Consider the following 27717-nt stretch of genomic DNA (forward strand, 5'->3'; position numbering starts at 1 on the left):
AGCTTTCAAAGTATTGAGTGGTCTAACGTTGCAAGAATTCAGTACTCCAGTTTGAATTTGGGTTTACATTTGCTTAGAGTCCAATGTGAAAATGAACTAAAATTCGATCTGAATTTCAATTATGTATTTGAAAACCTTCTTTCAACATCTCCTTGCAACGTCTCCTTGCTTGCATTATCAAATTCTCACTGAAAAAGAATTACTTTAAAACTTAGATCTCAGTGCTTAAACCAGTGACTAAATCGCAAAAACCTTTACCGTGGCTCAAATTTCTCCTATATGGACAGATTGACTGTTTTACTTTATATCATGAGATCGAATATAAAGTGAAAATTGGAGTGAAGAATGGAGACCGTGTGAGTATGTGGAGGACTAAATCGTTAACGTATATTCCAATAGATAATAATGAATGATGGAAGTAATGATCAGGTCTAGTTGCTTGATCTCATAGTCGAGTGATAAAAGTTAAACATTATGAAATCGATTTTGCCACAATCCATTTGCGATCTGAACAAGCAACTGTGTGACTCAAAGCTTGATGCGATATCTTTCGACTCACTTTCTTATTGTCGAATCAGTGAAGGACTTTTCTCATGAATTTTGATATTAGTTTTTCATGTCACAAACTCGAATTTTTAGAATGAAAGTAAGTCTGTCACCCCATAGAATAACAAACACATAATTGAGAAATCGTCATGTTTTACTCTTTAACTTTCAATCCACAATAACTCAAGAACTAAAATCAAGTTTATAGTCGTCCATTCAAGTGTCTTTGCTGCAATAAGTGTATTATTAGTCTACTTGAGTTCAAAAAAATTTGAAAGTTTTGCTTTTTATACCCCTCTAGTTAATTATCAAACACCGAATTACCGACGTATATTACCCAAAACGTACTAAAAATTTATAAAAGTCCAACAAAAATTTCGATTTAAGTCTGAAAAAGAGTACATCGGTCTTATAATTTTTTTATTCCTACTTTTCTCAGATAGGCCGGAGATTCATATAAATATTGAATAAATGAACTGATTAATCATCATTGGAATGTTAATATATCAACTGATAGTGTTGAAATGGCTACGTCACATGAAAATAAATTTTGTATCGACAGGTGATAATTTATTCATTTGCTTCTTAACTCTGTTTGAAAAAGCTGATAAAATAAGAAATAAGATTAAGTCAGGAGATTAAGAAGTAGTATCCCGAATCAGCTTCTGAAAAAATGATTAGACTACATGAATATGGACAAACCTTTTAACCTCCTCTTTCACGATTAAATTGATGATACATTCTATTTCTTAGAAACGGTTGTATAAAGGAAGACGTTGTAAAACTATAAAATTGGTTCCATACTTGCTTCCAACAAATAGCTTGAATGTACACAATTGTATATTAAATTCGCTCAAACGTTGATTTTTGAAAAGTTATTCAACATTAATTCCCTTATCAAATTAATCTACAACAATAAAATGCAATGAATATATTTTTTTTGGTTCTTTTGTTATGGTAACATTTACGTTTTCTTTTTTACTCCGCTTTAAATTTTTCAGTTTCTCTCCACATTTCAAAAACTCATCTATCAAAATAGTTTAGACCTGTCATTAGTAAGTTAAAAATTCATTACAGGTAATTAATACAGCAAGTCTTGATTTAGTCATCGTTTATAGGATATATACTAAAAAGTTGTTGGATTTTAAAAGGAAAAATGTTTGAGTAAGATTCCTTTGGGATTGGGTATTTTTAATTCCAAATTTTATATCCTTGTTAATTATTATCTTATCGTAAACTCTCTAGCACAAAATATTACAGCACAAAATCAAACTCCGAGTTTTTGATTTTATTTGTTACAAAAGACCACAAAATTATTATTAGGAATAGTCCTTAGTAATGCTACCATCTAGAATCGATTTGTTCTGGCTAATTCTCTCCTTCTCTCTTTATTTTTTCTCCCTAATTTATCTCTCTTTGTCTCTTGCTGTTAAATATTATAACTATTAATCAGTTATCATTCCCCACTTATCGAATGCAAATTACTACTAATATCTAATATATGCAAGTAGGTATATATTAATATACGTATATCTTCTATATATGTTGATAACCCCTCCTTGATTTCATTATCTAATCTATTATTATTTTATTATTGTACAAGCCCAATTATATATTATTTACTTTATCTTACGTAGATCTTATACTTTTTACTCCTATTCTTCTTTTATACTTTATCAATATATAAGTAGCATATATATACTCTATCATTTTCTTATTTAAATTTTTCAATTTTGAATTTTTCAGAAAACTTTATTAATTGATTATACTTTTGGTTTCATTTAATTTTCATTAACAATTATATTATCTACCTACTTATTATTAAGAACAGAAAAAAATAGAAAATTAATCAATCTTATCATCATTAATTAGTAAGACTTTAAATTTGAATTTACAACATATATCATCTAAATTCATACACTTTCTACCACCATTTACAAGCACTTATATATATATACTTACACTTATATCTATACTCATTATCAATTTGTTAAATAAACCTTGACTATCAAATTTCCAAAAATGATGTCAATGAAAACATTAGGTTCAAATAATTTAATAAAATCAATATTTTCAAAACAAAATGAATTAACAAAATCAGTTTCAACAATTTTAGATTTTAAAACAAATCCAAAACAATCAATTGATGATATAATAATAAGATCAGATAAAGAAATTGGTGGATTTTCAACTGTAAATTTTACTTATGATGAAAAAGAAAAATGTGGTCATTTTTTTGGAAATTTATCATTAGATTTACCTAAAAATAATCCAACTATTACAAGATCAGGTTATGCAATGTTTAGAACTAAAGATCAATCACAAAGTTGGCTCAGTGGTGATAAATATTGGGATTGGACTAATTTTTCAAGTTTAGTTATGAGAGTTAAAGGTGATAGAAGAAAATATTTAGTTAATATTCAAGCTAATACTCCTTTAGTTACTGATTTATTTCAACATAGATTATTTTTAAATCATCCTGGTCAATGGGAAACTATTGTTATACCATTAAATGATTTTGTAATGACTAATTGGGGTGTAATACAAGATGGTTCAGAATTAAATAAATCTGAAGTTAAAACTGTTGGTATTGGATTATTAGATAAACAATATGGTCCTTTTAGTTTAAAATTAGATTGGTTAAAAGTTATGACTGGTTCAGAAATTTTAAAAAATTCTGAAATTTTACATAATGAAAAATTAACTATATTAAATGATAATTATAATATTATTAATGAAAATGAAATTAAAAATCAAGATAGTGGTGCTTTAGGAACTGAACCAACTTATTTTAAAAAGGATTAATTTTTTTAAGATTAATGATACAATAAGAGGATACTTTAAAGCAGTTGATTTATCTGTTACAACACCACATCTAGTTATTTGTAATTGAAAGAGTATTTGGCAGGTCCAATTTAACTCATCAGTTAATCAAATAAACATCGAGGTTTTCTTTCCAATGGAAAAGTAAAATACTACTACGTTAAAGCGAATAAAGCAGCAAATTAGTAGCATGAATTAAACAATTCTATAGTATTAGCTTCATACTAGTTCTTTTTTGGTATCTATTTGTTTCTATAGTGCTATATTTATTTTTAAATAGTTTAATAAATAAAGATATTTAAAACGTTGAGAATTACTACGTAAAAACTAAGTATTTGCTTGTTGAGTATGATAAAAGCTGGACCATATTCACTACATATGTTACAATATTAGTTGGTCCTCCAATCTGAGCTCACGTGACTTTTCTCGTGACTAAATGCACGTGTGTATTTTTATAAGTAGGGTTTTTTTTAGTGTTAATAAAACATTTTTTACAACAAAAAGTTTTCAATTCTCTTTTTCACCTCTTTCTTTTGATTGACTACAACAACCAACAACTTATATTCATATCATTATAAATCAAAAATGGCAAGAGGCCCGTATGTTTCAAAATAGATTCTATTTTGAAAGGAAGACGAAAAGTAAGCAAAGATTTTTAATATTTTGCTGAAAATACAAAGTAAGCCCATGAAACTTTTTCCATGGCAGTACCAACTGATTCTGAATTTTTTGTACTTTGTTGTATGAAATTTCAGAATTGGTTTAGGAATTAGGGAGCCTTGTCTTGATTTATATTTGATCTTTCATCTTATGTTTTGAAGTTTTATTTCTGGGGTTCTAAATTTTTTCAATGTGTCATATTTTTTGATGAGGACCATAGTGGTTCGAGGGATATTTCATATTTGATATTATCATCTTCAATTCAAGTCTTGTATAAGAGCAGGGACCTTGTATATTTGGGGATGAGATAGAATGAAGAGTATTTTGAAAGATACTATTGATTCGATAGTCAATTGTCACAAAATTTAGGTATCTTCATTAAAGCTTCAACGATGAAAGATTAGATATAGATCTCGTACTGTAGTGTTCCCTATATTCCTCTTTTCAAGTCTTCCTTCAACTTCAATCCTTGAATTCGTTAACTAACCAACATATAGAAAGAAACATTTAAAAAGATTAGCAGCTCCACATCATTGGATGTTGGATAAATTATCTGGTGCTTATGCTCCAAGATCATCAGCAGGTCCACATAAATTAAGAGAATCATTACCATTAATTGTATTTTTAAGAAATAGACTTAAATATGCTTTAAATGGTAGAGAAGTTAAAGCTATATTAATGCAACAACATGTTCAAGTTGATAAAAAAATTAGAACTGATTCAACTTTTCCAGCTGGTTTTATGGATGTTATTACTTTAGAAGCAACAAATGAAAATTTCAGATTAATTTATGATGTTAAAGGTAGATTTACAGTTCATAGAATTTCAAATGAAGAAGCTAATTATAAATTAGGTAAGGTTAAAAAAGTTCAATTAGGTAAAAAAGGAATTCCTTATGTTGTAACTCATGATGGTAGAACTATAAGATATCCAGATCCATTAATTAAAGTTAATGATTCTGTCAAAATTGATTTAGATACTGGTAAAATTACTGATTTTTTAAAATTTGATACTGGAAAATTAGTTATGGTTACTGGTGGTAGAAATATGGGTAGAATTGGTGTTATTACTCATAGAGAAAAACATGAAGGAGGTTTTGATTTAGTTCATATAAAAGATTCTTTAGATAATACTTTTGTAACTAGATTAGGTAATGTTTTCGTTATTGGTGAAGAACATGGAAAACCTTGGGTTAGTTTACCAAAAGGGAAAGGTATTAAATTATCTATTACTGAAGAAAGAGATAGAAGAAGACAACAACAAGGTTTATAGAATGGGTTAGGGTTAGATTGAGTTTTTTTTAGTTTCAAGCATTTATATTGTAATATTATTTTCATACATTTAATACTGAGCTTGTAGGATTCGTCAAATTCTTTATACTGCTCTAAGATTCATATGTCCTCTCTTTCCAGTGATATTGAGTATGTCTACAAAGCCATGTAATAAAAGTGATTGTTACTTTCAAAACGTGTTTCAAATTTGACTGCAAAATAATAATTTGTTAACTTGCTTTCAATATTACACAAAACCTAATATATGTAAGAGCATTTGGATCTTGATTTGAGCGGAGTTTAAATTTTCAGTTATCTAGTCATTACATATTACTTTTAAGCTCAATTGAATTAATTCCAAACTACATTCGTTAATCAAAAATGACATCAAGATATAGAGTAGAGTATGCATTAAAATCACATCGAAGAGACGAATTTATAGAATGGATTAAAGCACTATTAGCAGGTCCGTTTGTATTACATGCAGATATAGAAAGTTTTGATTCAGAATTCCCAGAATTATATAATATATCAGAAGATTCAGATATTTATTTAAAAGAACATGAAAAAGTTATTGCAAAAGATTGTCAAAGAAGATATTTAGAAATTTTCAAAGATGTTGAAAATTTAATTCAACATACTATTTTAATTGATGAACTTAATGATAAAAATCCAGAAAGAAATTCAAGTAGTAGATTAAGAAATTTAGTTCCTTCATTAGGGAAATTTTTTACACCCTTACCTTTAACTGAAGCATTTTTAGTTGAAGATGAAAGAAGAGCAATAAGTAAAAGAAGATTAGTTAGTCCTTCATTTAATGATGTTAGAATGATTTTAAATACTGCTCAAATTATGGCATTAACTAAAATTTATAAAGATAAAGCTAAAGCTCATTTGAAACTTATAACATTCGATGGAGATGTAACTTTATATGAAGATGGTCAATCACTTAATGAAAATAGTGCAGTTGTAACAAGATTAGTGAAATTATTAAAATTGGATTTATTTGTTGGAGTAGTTACAGCAGCAGGTTATCCAAATCAAAGTGGAGCAGAAAAATATCATGAAAGATTACAAGGATTAATAGATTATTTCAATAGTGAAAATTGCATATTGAGTGATAGACAAAAGGAAAATTTACTAGTAATGGGAGCAGAATCAAATTATTTATTTCGTTATAATAATGAAATGAAAGGTTTAAAATTTATACCAAGTGATCAATGGTTATTACCACAAGTTAGAAGTTGGGATAATAATAAGATAGTATACATAATGGATACAATATATCAACATTTACTTCATTTGAGAATGAAATTTAATCTTGAATCAACAACAACAATTATTAAAAAGGAAAGATCAGTAGGAATAATACCAAATGAAGGTCATAAAATTTTAAGAGAACAATTGGAAGAAATGGTATTAAGTTGTTCAAATAAATTAAATATTATATTAAGAGGTTCAAAAACATCTTATTCTGATTCAAATGAAGCTTTAATACAATTAAGAGATATAAAAGTTTGTGCATTTAATGGAGGTAGTGATGTATGGGTAGATATAGGAGATAAAGCTCTTGGTGTTGAATCCTTGCAAAAATATCTTTGTCAAGATCCAAGTAATGAATTTTGTCCAATAACAAAAGCAGAAAGTTTACATATTGGAGATCAATTTGCAAGTTTAGGTGCTAATGATTTCAAAGCAAGATTAAGTGCTTGTACTGTATGGATTGCTAATCCAGCTGAAACAGTAGCCATACTAGATGATTTGATAAATTTCATCGATGAAGCTTGAATGAAATATAGAATAATTTTATAGAGTCTAATAGAAGAAAAATTTACTAAATGCAAAATAAGTGTTTCATTACATGGTCCGTTATTAATGATTCAATGATATGGGAATTCCATAAATAATTGGAGCGGCACCATTCAAGTATTTCAAAACACAAACATCCCTACTTTTTCTAATAGAATTTGCTAAGTGTTCATTATTCTCTTGATTGTTCTTGGGAAATAATCCCCATTTTTCAAACATCGAAATTGTAAATGCATCTATATCTTTATCCGTCACGTCCCATAAATTGACTAATATAGCTGAGGATTTACAATTCAACCAACTTAAAACTAAACCCAGTGGTTCAAATTTCCCATTATCTTGTATTTCGCCAGATGAACATCCTATTAGGAAACTAGGAGGTAAGCTTTGATTTTTTGTTGCTTTTATTAAATCTGAGATTTTTATATATTGTTCACAACCTCCATGTCCTATGTAAATGAATAAATCAGAATTTAAAATATTTGAGACAATTTCAACTTCTTTAGGTTTTGATCCTATTATTCCTTTCCAATTTTTCTGTGTTTCCATAAATGGTCTAAATCTACTTTCACTTGATTGTAAATCACCACCAGGATTGACGAGATAGTAAACATTTGATGCTATTGTCTTGGTTGGATTTTTTAAAGTTTCTAGAAGCATAGATATACTTGGCATTCTTGAGACAGATTTATTTCTCAAACAATTTAGTGATTCCCATGGAAAGAATGAACAACGACTACTTGGAATTAATATAATGTGTGAGTTATCATCTGTTCTTAAATTTGGATATTTTTCATATAATTCTTGTAATGCTTGATGGATCTTTTCCATACTGAATGTCTTATTAATCTCAAGATGAAATTGTAGTAATTCAAAGAGATAATTCAACAAATCATCAACAAGTGCTCGATCATACTGTTCCAAGCCGTAAAAACACTTATACACAAGCTCGTTCAAAGCGATTGTCAGATTGATTTTCACCGATAGATTTGCTTGTAAAATTTGAATCAATTCACTTCTGAAAAGTTGATAATCATTCTCATCATTTAAAGTTGAGAATATTGATTTAAATCCACCAAACCAATAATTCTCAACGTGTTCACATAATTCTTGTAATTCATAATTCAAATTAAATCTTTTTCTCCACCATTCTTTTCTATCTTCACTTGTTTTAACTAAGGAAGTGGTTGAATATTGAGTAGATTTTCTATTATTTGCAAATATGGTTTTGAATTTTAATTTTAATTCTTCAAAATTTGATACTTTTATTGACTCTCGTTCTTCAAACCTTGACAAAGAAAGTCTTAATAAAGTTGGGGTATTATCGAACTTTGACAATAAAATGTCACCAGTTTCCTCACAAATATCGATGGTTATAATTTTCCAATTTGATGGTAGCTGATTGTTTAATTGATCTTTAAATGTTGAGTAAATTTTCAAGTAGTCATTGGTATGATCGATGCTAAGTTCAGGAATGTGGCCTATTTTGTTTATTGATGAAAGAGCTCTATTATTTTGAAATGGCTCAAATTTAACTAAATCTTGTATGAAAAATAGTTGATAAATCAAATCTTTCCCCTTATATGCACTAATTGAAGCTATTATGTGAAGAGTTTTGGAAAGCAAGTAATAATATTTTCTTCTCTGAATGATGGACATTTTTGAACTTTGAGACATCTTCAATAACTGATCTTTAATTTTACCAAGTTTTACAAAATTATTCATTGTATTCTGGTCCAACACTATCTCACCGCTTGTAACTGATGGGAAAACTTGTACCGAGTTTGGAAATGTGACCGTAGTTGCAAAGCTACTCAACTCTTTTGTACATTTTTTCAAAGAAAGTTCGAGCTTGACTATTTCATCATGAATTGGTACCGTAAAAAATTGAAGAAACTTATATTTCTTTATTTCGTAGTGACTTTCTACGATATTTTCTGAATCAAACTGATAAAAATGAGGAATGTCTTTCGTTTGGGTTGATTCTAATAATTGTTTCATATATTGAACAGTTTTATTCTCCGAAACTTGATCACATTCCACAACAATTGTCTCTGAAATTTTATTTGTATTCAACAAAGAAGCATAAATCCTGATTTTGTAAGAATTAATTTGGTTCACAATTGGTATTTGATGAGTTTCGTTTAACTTTTTCCACTCTTTCAAAAACGCATAGATATTCTTGGACAATCCTAAATCAATTAACTTCTCGATTGCCAAATCATATGCCTCGAATAACAAATGACAACATTCCCACACAATATCATCATTATCAAATTTTTTTGTAATATTGGGGCAGTTATGAATAATTGATTGTAATGATTGAATAGCATTCTTTATGTTTGAGAAAGATAAAACCAAGTCATTTGAATTTAAATGAGATGCTAGAATTTGTAACTTGGCTAAAATAATATAATTTTTCATCTTATCAACGAGTGGTAATGACTTGGAAGCTGACATATCAAATTCTGGTCTCAGTTTGACAACAGATGTCAATTCTTGAAATTTTTGAATAGCTAAATCATAGCTTTCAATTTTGCACAAATATGCTATTCGTTGAAGTTTATAGTCAAGTACGTTTTGAAGACTCAAGGACTTGGCATTTTTCATCAATGCATGTATATTGTCCAAACACTGATTCCAATCCGAATGAAGCGATAATCTATAGCTGCAATGACACATTTCAAATTCCAAAAATAATTTGAATGGGTCGTTGAATTCATTTTCTCTCAAAGTGTTAATCAAATGATATAATTCACTGGTCATTCCATTGTATTTGAGACCCAAGATTATTTGCCTCGCCATGACATGCTCAGTTTCATTATGAAATTTTGTGCATTGTTGTAAAACATTGACACACCTTAATAAAATATCTTGATTCCAATTTGATGATCCTAACATTTTATATAATTCTAAACCAGAAGCTATAAGGAAATTGGGTTCCAAAATGCTAATTTCAGCGTCATGATCAATATTGTTTACATTGTAGTATGCAAGAATAACTCGAGTGTTGTTGACATCCTTTACAATACTCATTATTGAATTGTAAAATATAGTTTTTTGATGTCTCTTGACCAGGACGTCTTTATAGGTTAATAATCCCAATACGTATGAAATTTTTGAATGCTCCTCAAGCTGATTGAAACATGGCAAAAGGTTTGGGAATTTTAGGCAGAGTTTATAAATGCAACCTATCACTGCTTTCTTTGCGGGACATGATTGTAATACAGTCAAAAAAAGTTTTGAATCAATGTGATTTAATGTGTTTAATTTCAGTATAAGTCTTTCCAAATTGTCATCATTTGGCCATTGCCTCACTATTTCACATTCCCGAGTGACTGACAAATCTAAAATAATTTCATTGTTGGTCTTTTTCCCTAACTGAAGTAATAGGGTACTTAAGTTTTTCAACTTTTTCTCAAGTTTAAAATGATTGAATATCTCATATAGTTTTTCCAAGGAGTGAAATGAATCTTTTTCCAAATGTTGAGAAAAGTATTTGGTAATTGAATCTAAGATTTCTAGATGAAGTGATGATAATTGTTTGATTGAGTTTTTGGAGCCAATAAAAAATTTTAAAATTCCACTTGTTGAAGCGTCTGTTAACTCCATTTTCGACAAATTGATCAAAAAGTCCTTATTTATAATTGATTTATTGTTGAAAGTTATAGTGAAATCGCTTGACCGTCGATTTGTAACTTTTTGCTGTGGTGTTGTATCGAGTAATTTGCGAGATAATATATGAATATTTTCAATAGATTTGGAATCATTAAGGAAAGGTTCGACCCCTGCTAAAACAGTTATTTCCTCGATCTTTTCACTATTTCCAGTAATTTCCATTAATTTAATCTTCAAACATGAAACTTCTAACTCATACCCTATGCCCAACTTTTCAGTTATTTTGATGAATGCGTTTAGTAATTTGATGCAATTGTTCGTGTACTTATTTTTGTTTCCATCATTTTTGAAAATCCACTGTCTCAAGTTACCCGTTGATAAGAATAATGACGGGACTAACTTTAAAAGTTCAATATCTATTTCTTGTTTGATCAAATTTTGTACTAGCCATTGCAAGGTATAAAAATGAAATGCTATTATTATTTGACCCAATTGCTCGTCACAAGCTTTGTACGGTATGCCCTGGATTAGTGTCTTTTTATCAATTGTTTGACATTCAATATTTAAACTGTAACAAATTTGTGAATATGAGCTGACAAGTTGATCTGAAATTACGTCTATTTGTTTCAATTCGAATAACCTTACGATGAATAATTGGTGTTTTTTTAGTACTCCTAACCAATATGTAAAATTTTTGGAGTAAATTGAGTACAAAAATTGTAATTTAATATGTATTGATTGTAAATTGTTAATTTCGATTTTATTTAAGGATTCGTTTAATGAAGTAATACATGATGATTCTAAGGTTTTGATGTCATATTTTGGTAAGTTTAAGTTTTTTGATGGTGATAATGGTTTTAAATTTTGCTGCTGAACATAGGTTAGTAAAGTTTGATCTAAGCTATCCATCTGATCACAGCTTGAGGTCTTAATATTCGTAATCGTGATCTTGAATATAAAAATGAAATGAAACTTAAATAATAATATCAAAGAACAAATTTAAACGGAAAAAGGTAAACAACAGGACCTACCAAATGAGCCGTATATGCTACCACTTTTGTGCGCTTTTTTAGACGTCTTGAAAATTTTCAATTCAATAGTGATTTGATCAAGTCAAGTCAAACATCAAGACGAACTTCGAATATATCCACAATGTTTAGATCACTAATAAGAACCTCATTTATACAGCCGAACTCAATTATACATTGCACCAAACCATTAACCAAACCAGCATATCAAATCACCTATAAATTCTTTTCACAATCATCCACAAATTATAAAACAAATACATCAACCCGAACTAAAGAAAATGTACATGACTTAAAAACATTCCTAGAATTAATAGGACGTAACTGTGTGGAACATCTTGATGCATTCGAAGGAGATTTGAACAAATTCATAGAGACTCCAAGCAAGAAAATGAAAGAAATAGGAATTGATACAAGAACAAGAAGATATCTTTTAAGATGGAAACATAAATTTGTAAATAATTTAGAACCTTTAAGGGAACATAAAAGAGGCAAGAAAAAGAATGGAGGAGAAAGAAAAGCTAAAACCGTCATTGCTAAAAGAAAAGCGTTACAAAGATTGGAAGATAAAGAAAAATTCAGTCAGGAAGAAATGGATGCAGAAAACAGAGGTGAAAGATTGTTTTAAGAAAGTGAAATTCATATTTGTAAATAGATCATCATTATTGTGTAACGTCATTTTTACGAAACAAAATGTCTTCATCGGATTGTAAATTTCAAATTAATTCATCATAGTAAAATTAAACATAGGATCATATATTCTCTATAAATTCGACTGATCAATGTTCATTATCAAGGAGTTGTTTAGTAATTACACAATTTCATTATCAATGTCTAACCATTATATCATTTAAAGAAAAATTCCTTATAATAAATTTTTTGCTTTAAATTCATTTAATAATGAATTACCTAATCTAGCTGGTGATTTTTCAACTTTGACACCTGCTGATTCTAATGCGGCAATCTTTGAGTTAGCATCACCTTTACCACCTGCAACAATAGCACCGGCATGACCCATTCTTCTACCTGGTGGAGCCGAGATACCAGCAATGAATGAAACTACAGGTTTAGCTCCTTCTGGTCTAGTTAAATTGTGTTGTTTTAAGAATTCAGCTGCTTCTTCTTCAGCACTTCCACCAATTTCACCAATTAAAATTATACCTTCAGTTTCTGGATCTTTTAAGAATAAAGTTAAAGCATCAATGAAATTAGTACCTGGGAATGGATCACCACCCATACCAATAACTAATGATTGACCTAAACCAACAGCTGTAGTTTGAGCAACTGCTTCATAAGTTAAGGTACCTGATCTTGAAATGACACCGACTCTACCTCTTTTATGGATACTTGATGGCATAATACCAATTTTACATTGATCTGGTGCAATGACACCTGGACAATTTGGTCCAACTAATCTTGTTTTATCTTGAGTTTTTAAAATTTGAGCAATTCTGACCATATCTTTTTGTGGAATACCTTCGGTAATTGCAACAGCTAATGGGATTTCAGCACTAATTGCTTCTTCAATTGCTGCAGCGGCAACTGGTGGTGGAACAAATATACCAGTAGCAGTTGCACCTGCTTCTTTTATAGCTTCGGCTACTGTACCGAAAACTGGTCTATCTAAATGTTTAGTTCCAGCTTTTTTTGGGTTGATACCACCAACTACTTGTGTACCATATGCAATTGCTTGTTCTGCGTGGAAAGTGGCTTGTCTACCAGTAAAACCTTGATAAATGACTTTTGTATCTTTATTGATTTTTAAATTTGGAATAGTTGATGCATAATTTTTAGCAGGTGCGGTTGATTTGAAACCACGAATGAATTGTTTACTCAACATTGTTCAATATAATTCAATTGATGTGTAATGATAGCAAAAGTAGGAAGTGTTGATGAATTGAATCTATTTCCGCTATGTTTACTGTGTTTTATAAAAAAATTTAGAATTTTGATTTGTTGAACCAAAAAAAAAATTAGAGTGAAAAAAAAATAATTATAGAAGAGAACGTTGTTTATCGGTTTAAAATTAACAACCGAAATGAATTTGTAAGTGAAGCTCAACCTGAGTGTAAGCCAAACATCGATTGATCTGGGATCCTGAGGCTTATTTCCTCCAGTTGAAAGTTGATCTCCCGATCTAAGAACAAATCGAGTGTTACTTGACGTAATACTTTTGTTTACTTCATTTAAAAATTCTGAAACCAGGACTCGGAGAAAAATTTCTCTAAGCACAAATTTCAAAAGAAAATATTTGATAATTCTGAGAGCAAATCCTACATCGTGAATAATTAAAAGTAGGTCCTGATTATGTAGAAACTATGGGCTTTGATTTCATGGTCCATCTGCGTCGTATAAGAAGTGTAACAATTATTGGTGAAAGATTTTGATTAATGATTGAGACAATTAAGCATGCAGCACGAGCCTAAAAAATCAATACTTACCTTCCGGATTCAAGATCGTCAGAACAATCGTAGATCTTCTCTGCGTAGCTATTTGAATTGAACTTGAAACATTGGAATTTCTAAAACCAATTTTGCAGTTAAAATTCAAGTAGTAATTGATCTTTATCTAAATTCTGATCTGAAATTTGTTTCATCGAAGTTAAATTAATGCATTATGAAAAGCTCTGACCACTGAGGTAAGATCGTTACGTCTAGCATAACAATCATTCATGGAATTATCTAAGCTCAATGATGCAATAAGTAGGTCGCGAAGAAAAATTAGTGTTGCAAAATTGTATCAAAGAATGCATTGAGATCAAAAAAACATTAACGAACGAGTTTCAAATAAGAAAAAATAATTGATGAAACAACATCAACATCAGCCAAAACAAAGCCTATAACAATCAATCATTCATTAAATGCTGGAATCATTAAATCCACCAACTTCACCTCCAGATATAGCTACAGATCCACCAACACCATTACCTTCATCACAAGCTGATTTCAATCTACATTCTGAACCACCAGAAGAACCAGAAGAAATAGAAAATGGAACGAAACAAGATGATGAAGAACATATAAACAAAAAACAAAAACCCAATTCAACAGCCGCCACAACTGAAACTACTCCAGTACCGACATCATCAACTACCACAACAACTAATCCACCAAAAAAGACAAGTGCTGAACAATTAAAACGAAGAAGAGAAAATAGACAAAAAGCAGCAGCAGCATTAGCTCAAAATTTAAAAAATTCAGGAGTTGCAAGATATGAACAAGAAAATGGATTTGGATTAACAAGTATTAAACCAATTGCATTATTAAATCAAAAAAATTATTATACAGAATATTTAAAAAAAGATGAACAAGTAAGTTTTATAAGAAATTGGAGATATGAAAGAGATTTAGCTGCAAAATTAAAAAAATTAAAACAAAGTGGTGGGAATGAAGAAGAAATTAAAAAAAATTTAGAAGAAATTAAAAATTTTGATGATTTTGATTTAAATAATATTGAAAATGAGTTAAAGAAGAAAACTGATGTTGTTGTTGATGATGATGATGATGATGATGAAGAAGGTGAAAATGAAACTGAAGAAGTAAGACAAGAAAAAGCGAAAATTGGAGAAGATGTAATAGTGTTACAGCCTGGATCTACTTATATAAGAATTGGAAGAGCTACAGATGCTGTTCCAAAAATAATACCGAATGTTATAGCAGTTAGAAATAATAAACCTAAGTTAGATGTAATTGCACCTGAAAGACATATAGATGAAGAACATGATAAAATTATAATAGATGAAGATTTTGATGAACAAAGAGCTTTAGTATCAAAAGATTTTAGAGCTAGAATGAGATTTTATAAAAGAAGAATAATACCGAATTCAAGAGAAACCGTTGCAGGATATAATAAAAAACAAGAATCCGAAAAAATACCAGATCATAATGATCCAAATAAAAAAGAATGGATAAAACCTGATTCTTCAAAAAAATTTTATGCTGGAGAAGATGCTTTAAAATTAATTTTAGAAGATGGTTGGAATTTAAGATATCCAATGATTAATGCTAATTTTAATGAATATTCAAAAGATTATAAATCTCGACAAGAAATCTTGGGAGATTTAACAAATATTATAAAAGATTCTTTACAAAAATTATTAGATATAAATGATGTATCTAATTTAAAAGTAATGCTTATTATACCTGATTTATATGATAAAACTTATGTTGAAACTTGGAGTGATTTATTATTAAGATTTGTTGGATTTGGAAAATTAGGTATACTTCAAGAAGCAGTAGCTGCTACATTTGGTGCAGGTGCATCAACTGCATGTATAGTTGATGTTGGAGCACAAACTACAAAAATAAGTTGTGTTGATGAAGGTATGATTATAAATGATTCAAGAATTTTATTAAGATATGGAGGTGATAATATAACAGAAACTTTTGTAAAATTAATACTTGAAAATTGGTTTCCTTATAAAGATATTAATTTATTAAATTCATATGATTGGGAATTAGCTAAAAATTTAAAAGAACAATTTATTACATTTCAAGATGCAGATATAGCAGTTCAATTATATAATTTTTATAAAAGAAATCCATTTCAACAAACCGAAAAATTTGAATTTAAAATATTTGATGAAGTTATGTTAGCTCCAATGGGATTATTTTTCCCACAATTATTTCAATTACAAAAAATTCCCAAAAAAAATAAATCACTGAATCCTTCCATTTTTAGTTCAACAAAACCAAGTAATATAAGATTAAATCATTTATTCCCCAAAGCGTTAGATCAATATAGTGGTAAATCAAGTAATCCTAAACTGAAAAGTCAAGATAAATTAAAAACAAATTTAAATTATTGTGATTTAGATGAAAGAAATTTATTATTAAGACTTATAGATAATGATAATGAAGAAGAAAAAGAAGATAATAATAATTTAAAAAAAATTGAAAGATTTAATAATAATTTAAATTTAAATAAAACACCAATTGAAAAAGCAATAGTTGAATCTATAACAAATGCAAGTTTATCAAGTGATATATCAAAAATGAAAAAATTTTATGATAATATTTTAATTGTTGGAGGAGGATTAGCAAAAATTAATGGTTATGATTTAATATTAGCTGATAGAATTAATATATGGAGACCTAAATTTTTATCAACTACATCATTTGATTCAATAATGGATCATTTAACAAGTGAAGTTAGAAAAAATACTTTAAAAAAGCGAGAATTATTAGATGAAGCAATAAAAGAAGCAAAAGAAGCAAAACAATTAGCAAAAGAAGAAGAAGCTGCTGCCAATGGTGAAGATCCTCAGCCAGAACCACCACAACAACAACAAGATGAAGAAGAAATTGAATTATCTCAAGAAATTCTTGATTCTATAGATTCACAAACAGAATTAAATTTAGATATAAATTATTATGATCAAATTTCTGAAGAAGGTAATCATATACCAATAAATATTTTACCAACACCAAGAGAATTTGATCCTTCTATGTTAACATGGAAAGGTGGATCAGTTTATTCAAGATTAAAAGTTGTTAATGAAATGTGGATAAATCAAAAAGATTGGGATTTATTAGGTAGTAGAAGTTTATATTATAAAAGTATATTTAATTATTGAAAATTCTTTCAATAATAAAAACTATATATATGGATACTTTGTAATATACAATTCACATCTACACCATTACTTATAAATTAAAAGTAAATTATGAATATCGTCTAACCTCTCTAATAGCGTTCTAAAGAGATAAAAATATTAAAGTGGGGAAATTAAGACGAAAAATTTAATTTTTCATTCGAATGTTTCACAAAATTTCCGGTCTAAAATAGAAAGTTTAATGCGAAAAAAATCAAAAATTAAGACGAAGTAGTGAGAAAAATTATTATTAATTAGATACTGAAACAAATCTTATAAGACCAATTTTTAATGAGCAAAGAACCCTACATCTTCCAATTTTCATCATTTCTACTGATGAATAAAGTGTCTCGGATGCTTTGCTCTGTTTGACCTCTAATTTGATCATCTTTTAACTGAAATCCCCGACCGCAATATCTGAACCTTCAATAGTTTTAATTCCAAGATTATATGATAACACAAAATTTGATTACGGTAAGTACTTAAATTTCATTTTTTCTTAGGATTAATTTGAAAAATTTATCGGAATATTCGCCTCGATTATTTATAAATAATTTAAACAGGATAAATTAGCAGAAAGAGTTCACCTTTATTGGGGGATTGGATTTTCATTCCAAGAGTTGGTTTTAGTCGTATTCTCTATCTACTTTATTTCAAAGTATTTTACCTGTAAGATAATGTGTATACATAAAATCTTTGTAATATATTTATAATAGATAATCATGTTAATTATTATTTCATTTTTTATAGTACGATTTTGTGTTATATAAGTTACTTACCAAATATTATTTTATCTGATTATTGTTCGTAAATATTTATAAGAATGATTATTAAAACTAGATTCTTAAAAGTAAATAGTAAAGAAGGTTGGTGTTATAAGTCAAGACAAGTAAGATAGTGTCCTAACTTACTTGCTTAGAAGTAATTGATGCTACTTTGAATGAGATCTATAGTGTATATGAGATCCCCATAAAAATTTGTACTAAAAAATAAGATACGGCTAATTGACATAAAAAATGCACTAATAATGAAAGGGTTAAAAATAATATTTTTTAGGTAAGTAATATTATATAAACAATTACTACATATAACCACTAATAAATTTGATGATACAAGCAAATCAATTTCTAGAACCAAGACATATAACTGAAGAAAGTAGATGGCTGATACATAGATGACAGTATCACTTTAATAAAATAAATCCTATTGCTCCGACACATATTTATTGGATTCTAAACTCATTTTGTATAGAAGTACTAATAATAATAGTATACACAAAATCAAATTTATTAATTAGTTAGACTAACTTAGTAAAATAATTAAATAGTACAATACATAGACTAATAATATGAGTTATTAATTTACAACCATTTTTATTAAAACCAAATACCAATTACACTTCTTTTTCAAATATCTTATACCAATATATACTCATTTAAAGCTATCTTTTATACTTATTGAATCCTTACTATCTCATTAACTATTCAAATCAAACTAATCAATCACAATTCTAGAGAGATTTTATAACTTTTTGCATCATTTTATATGTCTAATATAAAAATATCCACATTAAATCCATATACAATAAATAATAATAATAATGATATTACTACTACTACTACTAATAAAAACATATTATCACTTCCAATTGCAATACAACTAAAGTTAAATAATGATATAATACAACAAATCAAAGAATTAAATAAATTAAATGGTTTAAAAACTGTCAAATTAATAGTAAAAGATGGTAAATATGTATGTATTTTTATATCATAATACTTTAAACTGAAAGGTGAATTACTAACAAATTTATGTTTGAAAAGTCTATAAAAATTACTGAAGAAGTTCAATATCCTTGTTTAAGTCAACCTGAAAATTTAAATGTTGATATTTATTCATTAAATAACGAAAGTTCAATAAAAAATTCAAATTTTAATTATGGTGGAAGAGTTTCAACAAAATTAACAGTTATAACAGATTTAAAAAGAATAAATCAATTAAAAAATTCAAAATCTCAAAAAATTCAATCTTCAATACCAAGTCCAAAATTTATATCAAGTCCGAGATTTAATACTTCTTCAAATCCTAGTCCAACTATAACTCCATTAACTTCACAAAATTCCACACCATCATTTTCACCACTAAATAATTCAATTGAAACCACTTCACAGAAAAGGGAGAGATCCATTACTCCAATCCCTTCATTAAATGATACTTATTCAATATATTCACTGACTTATAAAACTAATCATTTTAAAATAAATGAAAATGATACTGAAATTTCAAAATTAAAAAAATTATTATATCTAGTTGCATTAGGTCCAATTTCAAATGAAAATATAATTAAATTATTAAATTATAAAGAAATAGAGGAATGGATACAAAAATATTGTCAAATTTATAATAAAAATGATATTTTTATACAAAATGATAAATTTCCATATATTGAAAATTTAAAAAATTCTAGCTTATATATTTTAAAAGATAAATCTTATAAAGAAATTATACCATTAAATTGGAAAAATTATGATGAAATTGAAAAAAATTTAATTTTTAAAAATATTAATAATGCATTAACAAGATTAGGTTATTCAAAAACTCATCCATTAAGAAATAAAATTATACAAATTGATAACTTGGATAATAATTCAAATCTACCTCAAAATCAAATTAAATCAACAAAACTTGGTGGTGGATTTTTAATAAGTAAAGAAATTAAAAATAAAAAGAAAAATGGTGATAATACTATAAGTGGAACTACAAGTCCCGTATCTAAATCTAAATCTTCAACTCCAATATCTACTCCTTCAAATACTCCAAAATTAAATCAATCTTCACAATTTAATGGTCCTAAAATTTCAAAACAAGATCAACTTTCAACTTCTTCATCATCATCATCATCAAGCATTAAAACACATAATACAAAACCATTAAATAGTTTGAAATCTAGATCAGTTTCTCCTAAGGTTAACAATAGTGTTTCCACTAAGAAGGAGGAATCAAAAGGGGATCTGTCACTGCATTCACTGAAAAGGCAACAAACCTCAGTAAATACAAAACCTAATTCAGTTACTAAAAATATTAAATCAGCATCGCAAACAACACCTGTCAAAACAAACCCTAATTTAGTTGCTGAAAATACTAAATCATCATCACAAATATCACCTGTCAAAACAAAATCAAATTCAACTGCTGAAAATGTTAAATCATCATCACAAATATCACCAGTTAAAACGAATCGTGATAATTCGACTTCAAATAAAATTGAAAAAACCGTATTAAATAAAACATCACCTAAAAAAGAGGAAAGTCTTGATCATAAATCTTCCACTAAATCCTCCAAAACTTCTACTAATGCTTCACCAACAAAACGTCTAGCATCACCAATCAAATCTATTGAGACTAAACCGAAACCAAAATCAACATCCAGCGCTAGCAATACAATTTCAACTTCCTCAAAAGCTCTAGCATCACCAATCAAATCTATTGAGACTAAGCCAAAACAAGAATCAACAACTACTGAAAGTAAAACAATTTTAACTTCATCAAAACCTCTAGCATCACCAATCAAATCTACCGAGTCTAAGCCAAAACCAAAATCAACATCCGTTGAACGAAATACAATTTCAACTTCATCAAAACCTCAATATGTCGAACCCTCCAAACATAATTTTCCGATCACATCAACGACACCCATTGCATCATTATCAATTACTACGGATAATTCATCAGTTAAAAATCAAGAACTTATGAGAAAAAGAACTTTCTCAAATACATCAACATCATCAATAAATTCAAATACATCATCAATATTACTGAATATATCGGATGATGAGCCTTTGAATACCAATCAAAAAAGAAGAAAATCAATTACATATACTTCACCTCCTTCATCATGTGAAGATGAAATGATTATGCCAATTACTATTTCATTACCAAAAAGAAACAAGAGAACTAAAAAGGAAAATTCAATTATTAATGATAAAATTAATGAATCTGAGGAAATTAATGAATCATTACCATTGAGTAAATTAAATAAACAAAAATTTTATGTTCATTCTACTACGAAAGAAAATAATGAATTAAATGTTTCTGATTCAAACAATGAAAATAAGGGTTCAAAAGTTAAATCAGAGGAGATCAACCCAAGCTCAAATGATTCAATCAAATTTAATAACAAATCACAATCACCAAAATATTTATCTTTTAAATCATATATAAGTAACAATCATAATGAAAATAATGAAAATAAAAATAAATCAAATTCAAAAATCAATGAATCAAGAAACTTAACCAAATCCACAACTCATGACGATTTAGAAATAAATAAACTACAATCAAATGAACTAAATAACAAAAGTAACACAACAAATTCTACATCAAATACAAATTTTAAAACAACTCCTCAAGTCAAAGTTCCAGTTAATTTACCTCAAAAACCTCAATCATTTCAACATTTAGATAATCATAAAACTAATAAGATTAATACCTCGACACCAGTGAAAAAGTCAGAGCCAATTAGTGAACCAAAACCAGTAAAGGAATCAACACCAATATCATCATTACCTCAACGTCCATCTGGTCCTAAAATAAGACCAAAAGGTCCATCAAGACCAGCTGAAGACTCTAGAGATAGAGAATTAGAAAGAAATCGAAATCGGGAATTAATTGATCATTATATTCCACAGCCAAAATCAACAAGCACTTCAAATTTAAATTCAACCTCGACTTCAACACCACCACCAATATCACCAAGACCCATTTCCAATTCTTCTTCCACCACATTAAAAAGAAGTTATCAAGAATCTCAATCTCAAAAAAATGAAGAAGATAAAAACAACAATAAATCTTTTACAGCACTATCAAGTTATGGTAATGAAAGATATAATGATGATACAACCCAATCAAATTATGGTAATGAAAGATATAATGAAAGATATGAATCAACAACACATTCAAATCATGGTAATGAAAGATATAATGATAGATATGAATCAACTACAAATAATAATAATAGAATAAATTTAAAAAGAAAAAAAATAATGAATTACTAGCATATCACGATTTTCGGTATAGATATATAGATATAAGAATTTTCATAGAATGAACGACTGAATGAAATTCGATTTCTTCTTTTCCTTTATCCTATAAGGCTATTCATAAACTTTCAAAGATACTAAGAATTAACTACTATCTTTTTCCCCTGCTGTTAATGAAAATCTCTTATTTTTTTTAGTCATAATATGATTCAAGGTTTTTTTTCCAAATTATGACTTTAATCAGCGTATATAGTATACTTAAAAATAATACTTTCAAAATTGAACAGTTGACTGAAATAACTAGCAGGATACGTTAACATCAAAAGCAATTCCCACGCTCGAAGTTTCTTCGTTTTCAAACCTAATAGACTATCAGATTTGGAAATCTTCCTTGTTGTTGTATAAAATCTTCTCTGATGTCTAAATAATATAAAATCTTCTCTGATGTCTAAATAATATTTTTATTTAGACATCAGAGAAGATTTTATACAACAACAAAGAAGAGTTTCAAACAGCTTTTGCCTCATTGAAGAAAGTTTCATTTGCACCTGATGTACTCTAATAATTAATCAGATTGGGTAATGATTATAATAGTAAAATCAGAATCCAATTGTTGTTAGTTTGACCAATACCTAATGCCAGAAATCAGGTTGATCAGTAGGAAAATGTGGTTGTATATTTAAATTTGATTTCATTGTCTGTAATTTTAGATATATAACTTAACCTTCCAACCGAACCCACTGATTTCCTGACATTATGGAGTGGTCAAGGCAACAACATTTAAATTTTAATTTAACTGTCCTTATGCATCAATACATACCAAAAGTTAGGTTTAGCAACGAAAATTGCTTCGACTTGGAAATTCACTTTGATAATATCCTATTTATCCTGTCTTTGATACTTCATCTTTGTTTATTCATTTCAATGATTCACAACTATATCTGTAATTAACATTGAATCTCTTTTCGTTCTAAAATCAATAATAACTGAATTGGATTATGATTACAATTACAAACAGTAAACAGTAAAATCAATATCCAATTATTCAAGCTTGTCCGATTCCCAATGTTGAATATGTAATTGATTCAATTGAAAGATGTGGATATATATCTAAATCTAATTTAATTGTTTGTAGTTTAAACATATAACCACACCTTTCAAAGAAAAAAATACGTATCCAACATTAGGCATTGGGCAAGTTCTAACAACGGAACCTTAATTTAACTGTCTTTAATAATCATTGATACGTACCAAAAAGTTATGTTTAGGATCGATATTTTGCTTCGACTTGAGAATTCACTTTGATAATATCCTATTCATCCTGCCTTTGATATTTCATCAATTTGTTCATTCATATCAATGACTATCTGTAATTAACATTGAAAGCTTTTTCCTTCTTCAATCCAATAATAAATGTAAATTAGATTATGATTACTCTTGCAAACAGTAAGATCATAATCCAATTATTCGAACGTGCTAGATCACAAATGTTGGATAATTAATTGATCCCGTTGAAAAACTTGGATATATATTGAACTTGATTTAACTGTCTTTAGTTTGAACATGCAGCCATACCTTTCAACGAGAAAAAGAAAATATTCACATTAGGCATTGAGCAAGTTCGAATAACTGAATTTTAATTTAACTGTCTTTAATCATTAATACTTACTCAATATTAGGTTTCAAAACGGACACTTGCTTCGACTTGAGGATTCACTTTGAGGATATCGAATATTTCCTGCCTTTAATAATTTATCAACTTGTTTATCCGAGTCTTTCCAATTTTAAATGATATCCCTTGTTATGTGATCTATTCTTATAGATTTTATAATATATCTCTCTTTTAATATATAATATATTGTCATATATTTATTGAAGTATAATTAATATTTGCAACTGTAGATGGAGCTAACATTGAGTCTTTAGTCTTACCTTTGATTTACTCTCATGTTTGAAACAATGATTCTTTATTTAATGATGATGGTTTGTAACTAACATTTTAATTAAATCGATCTAAAAAAATGGTCAATAATTGACTTGCGAGGTGTTTTATATTAAAACTTCGATTTATAAAAATCTTCAAAATGCATGTGTATCAGTATTGTTTCAGCTTGTGAAAATTTGAACATTTATATATGTGTTGTTAAATAATCTTTATTCTTAGTGACGTATACTTTTATGATAAGACCTACATACTGTTAAATTTTTTTTTTTTATCACCTTATCTCATCTATTATTAGTATGAATTGACTTACAACAAATATTCAAGTATACGGAAACTTCAAGTTTTGCAAGATACTTGGACAGTAAGTTCATTAGTAGAACCTTCGAGGAGGAACTATACATTATCTTAAATTGATACTACATTGCTAACTAAAATATACTTCTGGTAATCTAATATAATTTGCTTTTGAATTATATACACGACTTTCTTGCTTCATTATCAAAATCCTAAATTAATTAAAACATCACAAGTAAATAATAATATTATCTAGTAAATTACAACCAAATTTATACTCTATTTCAATATTTACTACCTGTCATTATTTCAACAATAGACAATAAATAAAGACTTATTTACAAAACTAATAAAAAACAATGTTTAAATGGATTCAAGGTGGACTTTCAGCAGTTGCAGGAACTGCTGAACCAGAATATGGACCAGATGCAATTCATCCAATTACTTCAAGAATTAAAAAGGGAGAAAATTCACAATATCATAGATCTACTACAGCAAAAGATTTTGAATGGTTATCACCAAATTATACAAATGTTGAAACTCAAACTTTTTATTTTACAGATTTAGCAACTAAAAATATTGGATTTGCACAAATTATTCATTCAAATGTAATGGGAGTTCATACAACTGCTCAATTTACTTTTAGATTATATAATATTTCAGATCCTTCAGTTAATATATGGACATCAACAAAATTAGAAAATTTTAAAATTGAAAAATCAAATTTTTATGCTGATAATTTAAAATTGGAATTAATTGATAATAAAAAATATATTTTAAAATCTTACGTTAATATGGATAGTATTGTTGAATTTGAAATGGAAAGAAATACTGATGGTATAATATTTGGAGATGATGGTATGACATTTTATGGAGATAATAAAGATGAACCTTGGGGTTCAATGAGACATTTATTTTGGCCACGTTGTAATATAAATGGCAAAATTATAACAAAACAATATGGAGAAATTAAAATTTTAAATGGTTTAACAATGTTTGTTATGGCATTACAAGGTATGAAACCTCATCATGCAGCAAAATCTTGGAATTTTTTAAATTTTCAAAGTAGTAATTATTCTGCTATTCAAATGGAATTTACAACTCCAAAATCTTATAATACAACAAAAGTTAATATTGGAATTATAATTGAAGATGATAAAATTCTAGTTGCAACAATAAATAATGATGTTATTCATATTGATTCAAAACATGATTCAGTTGGTTGGCCAGTACCAAAAGCAATTCAATTTAAATATATTGATCCAGAAACTAAAAATGATTTAGCTATTGTATCTGGTGATTTAAAGAATTTAGTTGAAAGAGTTGATGTTATGGCTGAAATTCCACAATTTGTTAAAAATATAGTAAGTGGAGTTGCTGGTGCGAAACCTTATATTTATCAATACGCAAATGAATTCGAAATTGAAATTTTAAATTCAAATGAAGAAATTAAAAAAGAAGAAAAAGGTATTGGTTATACTGAAGTTACTTTCATTTCTGAATAAATTAGGTCGAAAGAGGAAGTTTAAGGTAATGTAATATTAAAATATTTGGGTAATGAAATAGGGATAAATGGATGGATGATGATGACGATAATTTTTTGTTTCAAAATCTTAATAGTGATAAATATATAGTTAAATATATATAGAGATTTCAATAGTAATAATAATAATAATAGAGAAGTTGTCTCAGACAACTGCAAATCTCGACATTCAATGTAAGACCAAAGTTTAGGCTAAGATAAAGGTAAGATGAAGATACAATAAAAACGCCACTTATGCTACGATCAAGCTAAATACGGCTATCATTCTTTTCTTTCTATGAATGCATTAGTATATCAACTCGGCCATAATTAAGTAAGGCTCATATCAAAAGACTATTACATGTAGATAAAAAATTTATAAAGGCTATCTTGAACGTTTTAAAGGTTTTCTCGAGCGTATATTCAGAATTTGCTATTTACAAGCATTTCTCTTTATTCAATCAAAGTACGACTACTAAGAATGCATAACCCGCCTGAATACCAACAAACTTATCCTACTATGATCTAGACAAGTGAAATTCGGAGTGTCTTAGAGTATATGTCCAAAGTGGTTTTTAAAAAAATGCAAGATGGTTCAGTACTTATCTGTATAAAAGAAAATATCAAGATGGTTCAGTATCTGTATAATTTATTAAAATTTCAAACGTATTGAGTTAAGATTTAAGCCAAGTTGAAATTAATTTAGTTACGAAAAAACAATCTGAGAGTCAGATTTTTTTCATCCCCCACGCAAAGATTCCAATAGAAAGGTTGAGAGTCATAATTGCCAATTTTGGGGTAATTTGTTAGTAGGTTAAAACTAAATTGTGAGCGCTTAATTTTTTTGGGAGTTTAAAGATTTACGGTTTGAGTTGATGATGAAAGTTTTAAGAAGTTTCGCATTATGTAAAATTGTTTTGGTTATTAATCATTCAGATTTTACACTCAACGTTGTTATCAAATGTTAAAAGGATTAAAAAAGTGAAATTTTGAAGTAAAATTCACCTGTAGTCTCATATTTTTTGCTTCTGTTTCTTTCTTTTCTATCTATTTATGATGCGATTATTGACTAGATCTTTTTTCTAATGATGTCAGACCCTGAAGTAGTACTTGAAATCTTAATAAAAGGGATCGTAAAATACATCTTAAGTTAGATAGTTAAAATTTGATTTAAGAAAATTTAACGCCTAATAAAATTTAAAGTTACGAGAGATTGAGATACCCACTCACTTAATTATTTCAGATCTTCATATTTTTATACTTTTTTATCTAAGTACAATGCTATCTAATTTGACTTTTAATTTGCTCAATAATGCATCATTAGCACCACTCAAATAATTTAAAGTTTTTTAAGTACATATTTGGTCATCATGTACTATACAATGAAATGACGAGTTGCAGATTATTTCAATCAAATATACAGGTAAGTTATGATATTGATACTCATCTATCTAAGTTTTTATATTCATGAAATGAAATCATCATTGTATACCTAAATAGGTATATCTTTTGAGTTTTTATTGTATTTTTTATTGTTTTGATTTCATTTGAATAACAATACGAAATGCT

At 27.9% G+C, this 27717-nt stretch overlaps 9 protein-coding genes across 9 annotated transcripts; 7 read left to right on the top strand and 2 right to left on the bottom strand. All coding sequences in view use genetic code 12, as the record gives it.

The window, feature by feature from the left end:
* Nucleotides 1-2568: 2568 nt before the first annotated feature.
* Nucleotides 2569-3351, top strand: KGF55_000641 (uncharacterized protein; the record flags this gene model as incomplete). Its single annotated transcript, XM_051760933.1, has 1 exon — nt 2569-3351. One exon carries the CDS (start codon nt 2569-2571, stop codon nt 3349-3351), a length of 783 nt encoding a protein of 260 aa, XP_051616586.1.
* Nucleotides 3352-3954: 603 nt separating this feature from the next.
* RPS42 (40S ribosomal protein eS4) lies at nt 3955-5301 on the top strand (the record flags this gene model as incomplete). Its single annotated transcript, XM_051760934.1, has 2 exons — nt 3955-3968; nt 4527-5301. The coding sequence occupies 2 exons, from the start codon at nt 3955-3957 to the stop codon at nt 5299-5301; spliced, it is 789 nt and encodes a 262-aa protein (XP_051616587.1).
* A 380-nt stretch (nt 5302-5681) lies between these two features.
* ISN1 (IMP 5'-nucleotidase) lies at nt 5682-7088 on the top strand (the record flags this gene model as incomplete). The annotated part of the gene is made up of 1 exon (XM_051760935.1): nt 5682-7088. One exon carries the CDS (start codon nt 5682-5684, stop codon nt 7086-7088), a length of 1407 nt encoding a protein of 468 aa, XP_051616588.1.
* An 84-nt stretch (nt 7089-7172) lies between these two features.
* Nucleotides 7173-11636, bottom strand: ESP1 (separase; the record flags this gene model as incomplete). The annotated part of the gene is made up of 1 exon (XM_051760936.1): nt 7173-11636. The coding sequence occupies one exon, from the start codon at nt 11634-11636 to the stop codon at nt 7173-7175; it is 4464 nt and encodes a 1487-aa protein (XP_051616589.1).
* A 243-nt stretch (nt 11637-11879) lies between these two features.
* Nucleotides 11880-12383, top strand: KGF55_000645 (mitochondrial 37S ribosomal protein mS41; the record flags this gene model as incomplete). The annotated part of the gene is made up of 1 exon (XM_051760937.1): nt 11880-12383. One exon carries the CDS (start codon nt 11880-11882, stop codon nt 12381-12383), a length of 504 nt encoding a protein of 167 aa, XP_051616590.1.
* Nucleotides 12384-12620: 237 nt separating this feature from the next.
* On the bottom strand, nt 12621-13595 carry LSC1 (succinate--CoA ligase (GDP-forming) subunit alpha; the record flags this gene model as incomplete). The annotated part of the gene is made up of 1 exon (XM_051760938.1): nt 12621-13595. The coding sequence occupies one exon, from the start codon at nt 13593-13595 to the stop codon at nt 12621-12623; it is 975 nt and encodes a 324-aa protein (XP_051616591.1).
* Nucleotides 13596-14615: 1020 nt separating this feature from the next.
* On the top strand, nt 14616-17330 carry ARP8 (Arp8p; the record flags this gene model as incomplete). Its single annotated transcript, XM_051760940.1, has 1 exon — nt 14616-17330. One exon carries the CDS (start codon nt 14616-14618, stop codon nt 17328-17330), a length of 2715 nt encoding a protein of 904 aa, XP_051616592.1.
* Nucleotides 17331-18893: 1563 nt separating this feature from the next.
* On the top strand, nt 18894-22402 carry KGF55_000648 (uncharacterized protein; the record flags this gene model as incomplete). The annotated part of the gene is made up of 2 exons (XM_051760941.1): nt 18894-19103; nt 19172-22402. 2 exons carry the CDS (start codon nt 18894-18896, stop codon nt 22400-22402), a joined length of 3441 nt encoding a protein of 1146 aa, XP_051616593.1.
* Nucleotides 22403-24985: 2583 nt separating this feature from the next.
* On the top strand, nt 24986-26131 carry SVF1 (Svf1p; the record flags this gene model as incomplete). The annotated part of the gene is made up of 1 exon (XM_051760942.1): nt 24986-26131. The coding sequence occupies one exon, from the start codon at nt 24986-24988 to the stop codon at nt 26129-26131; it is 1146 nt and encodes a 381-aa protein (XP_051616594.1).
* Nucleotides 26132-27717: the final 1586 nt, after the last annotated feature.

This window comes from Candida pseudojiufengensis, assembly GCF_024610245.1.
Source record: "Candida pseudojiufengensis strain CBS 10847 chromosome Unknown scaffold3, whole genome shotgun sequence".
Taxonomy (NCBI): domain Eukaryota; kingdom Fungi; phylum Ascomycota; class Pichiomycetes; order Serinales; family Debaryomycetaceae; genus Lodderomyces; species Lodderomyces pseudojiufengensis.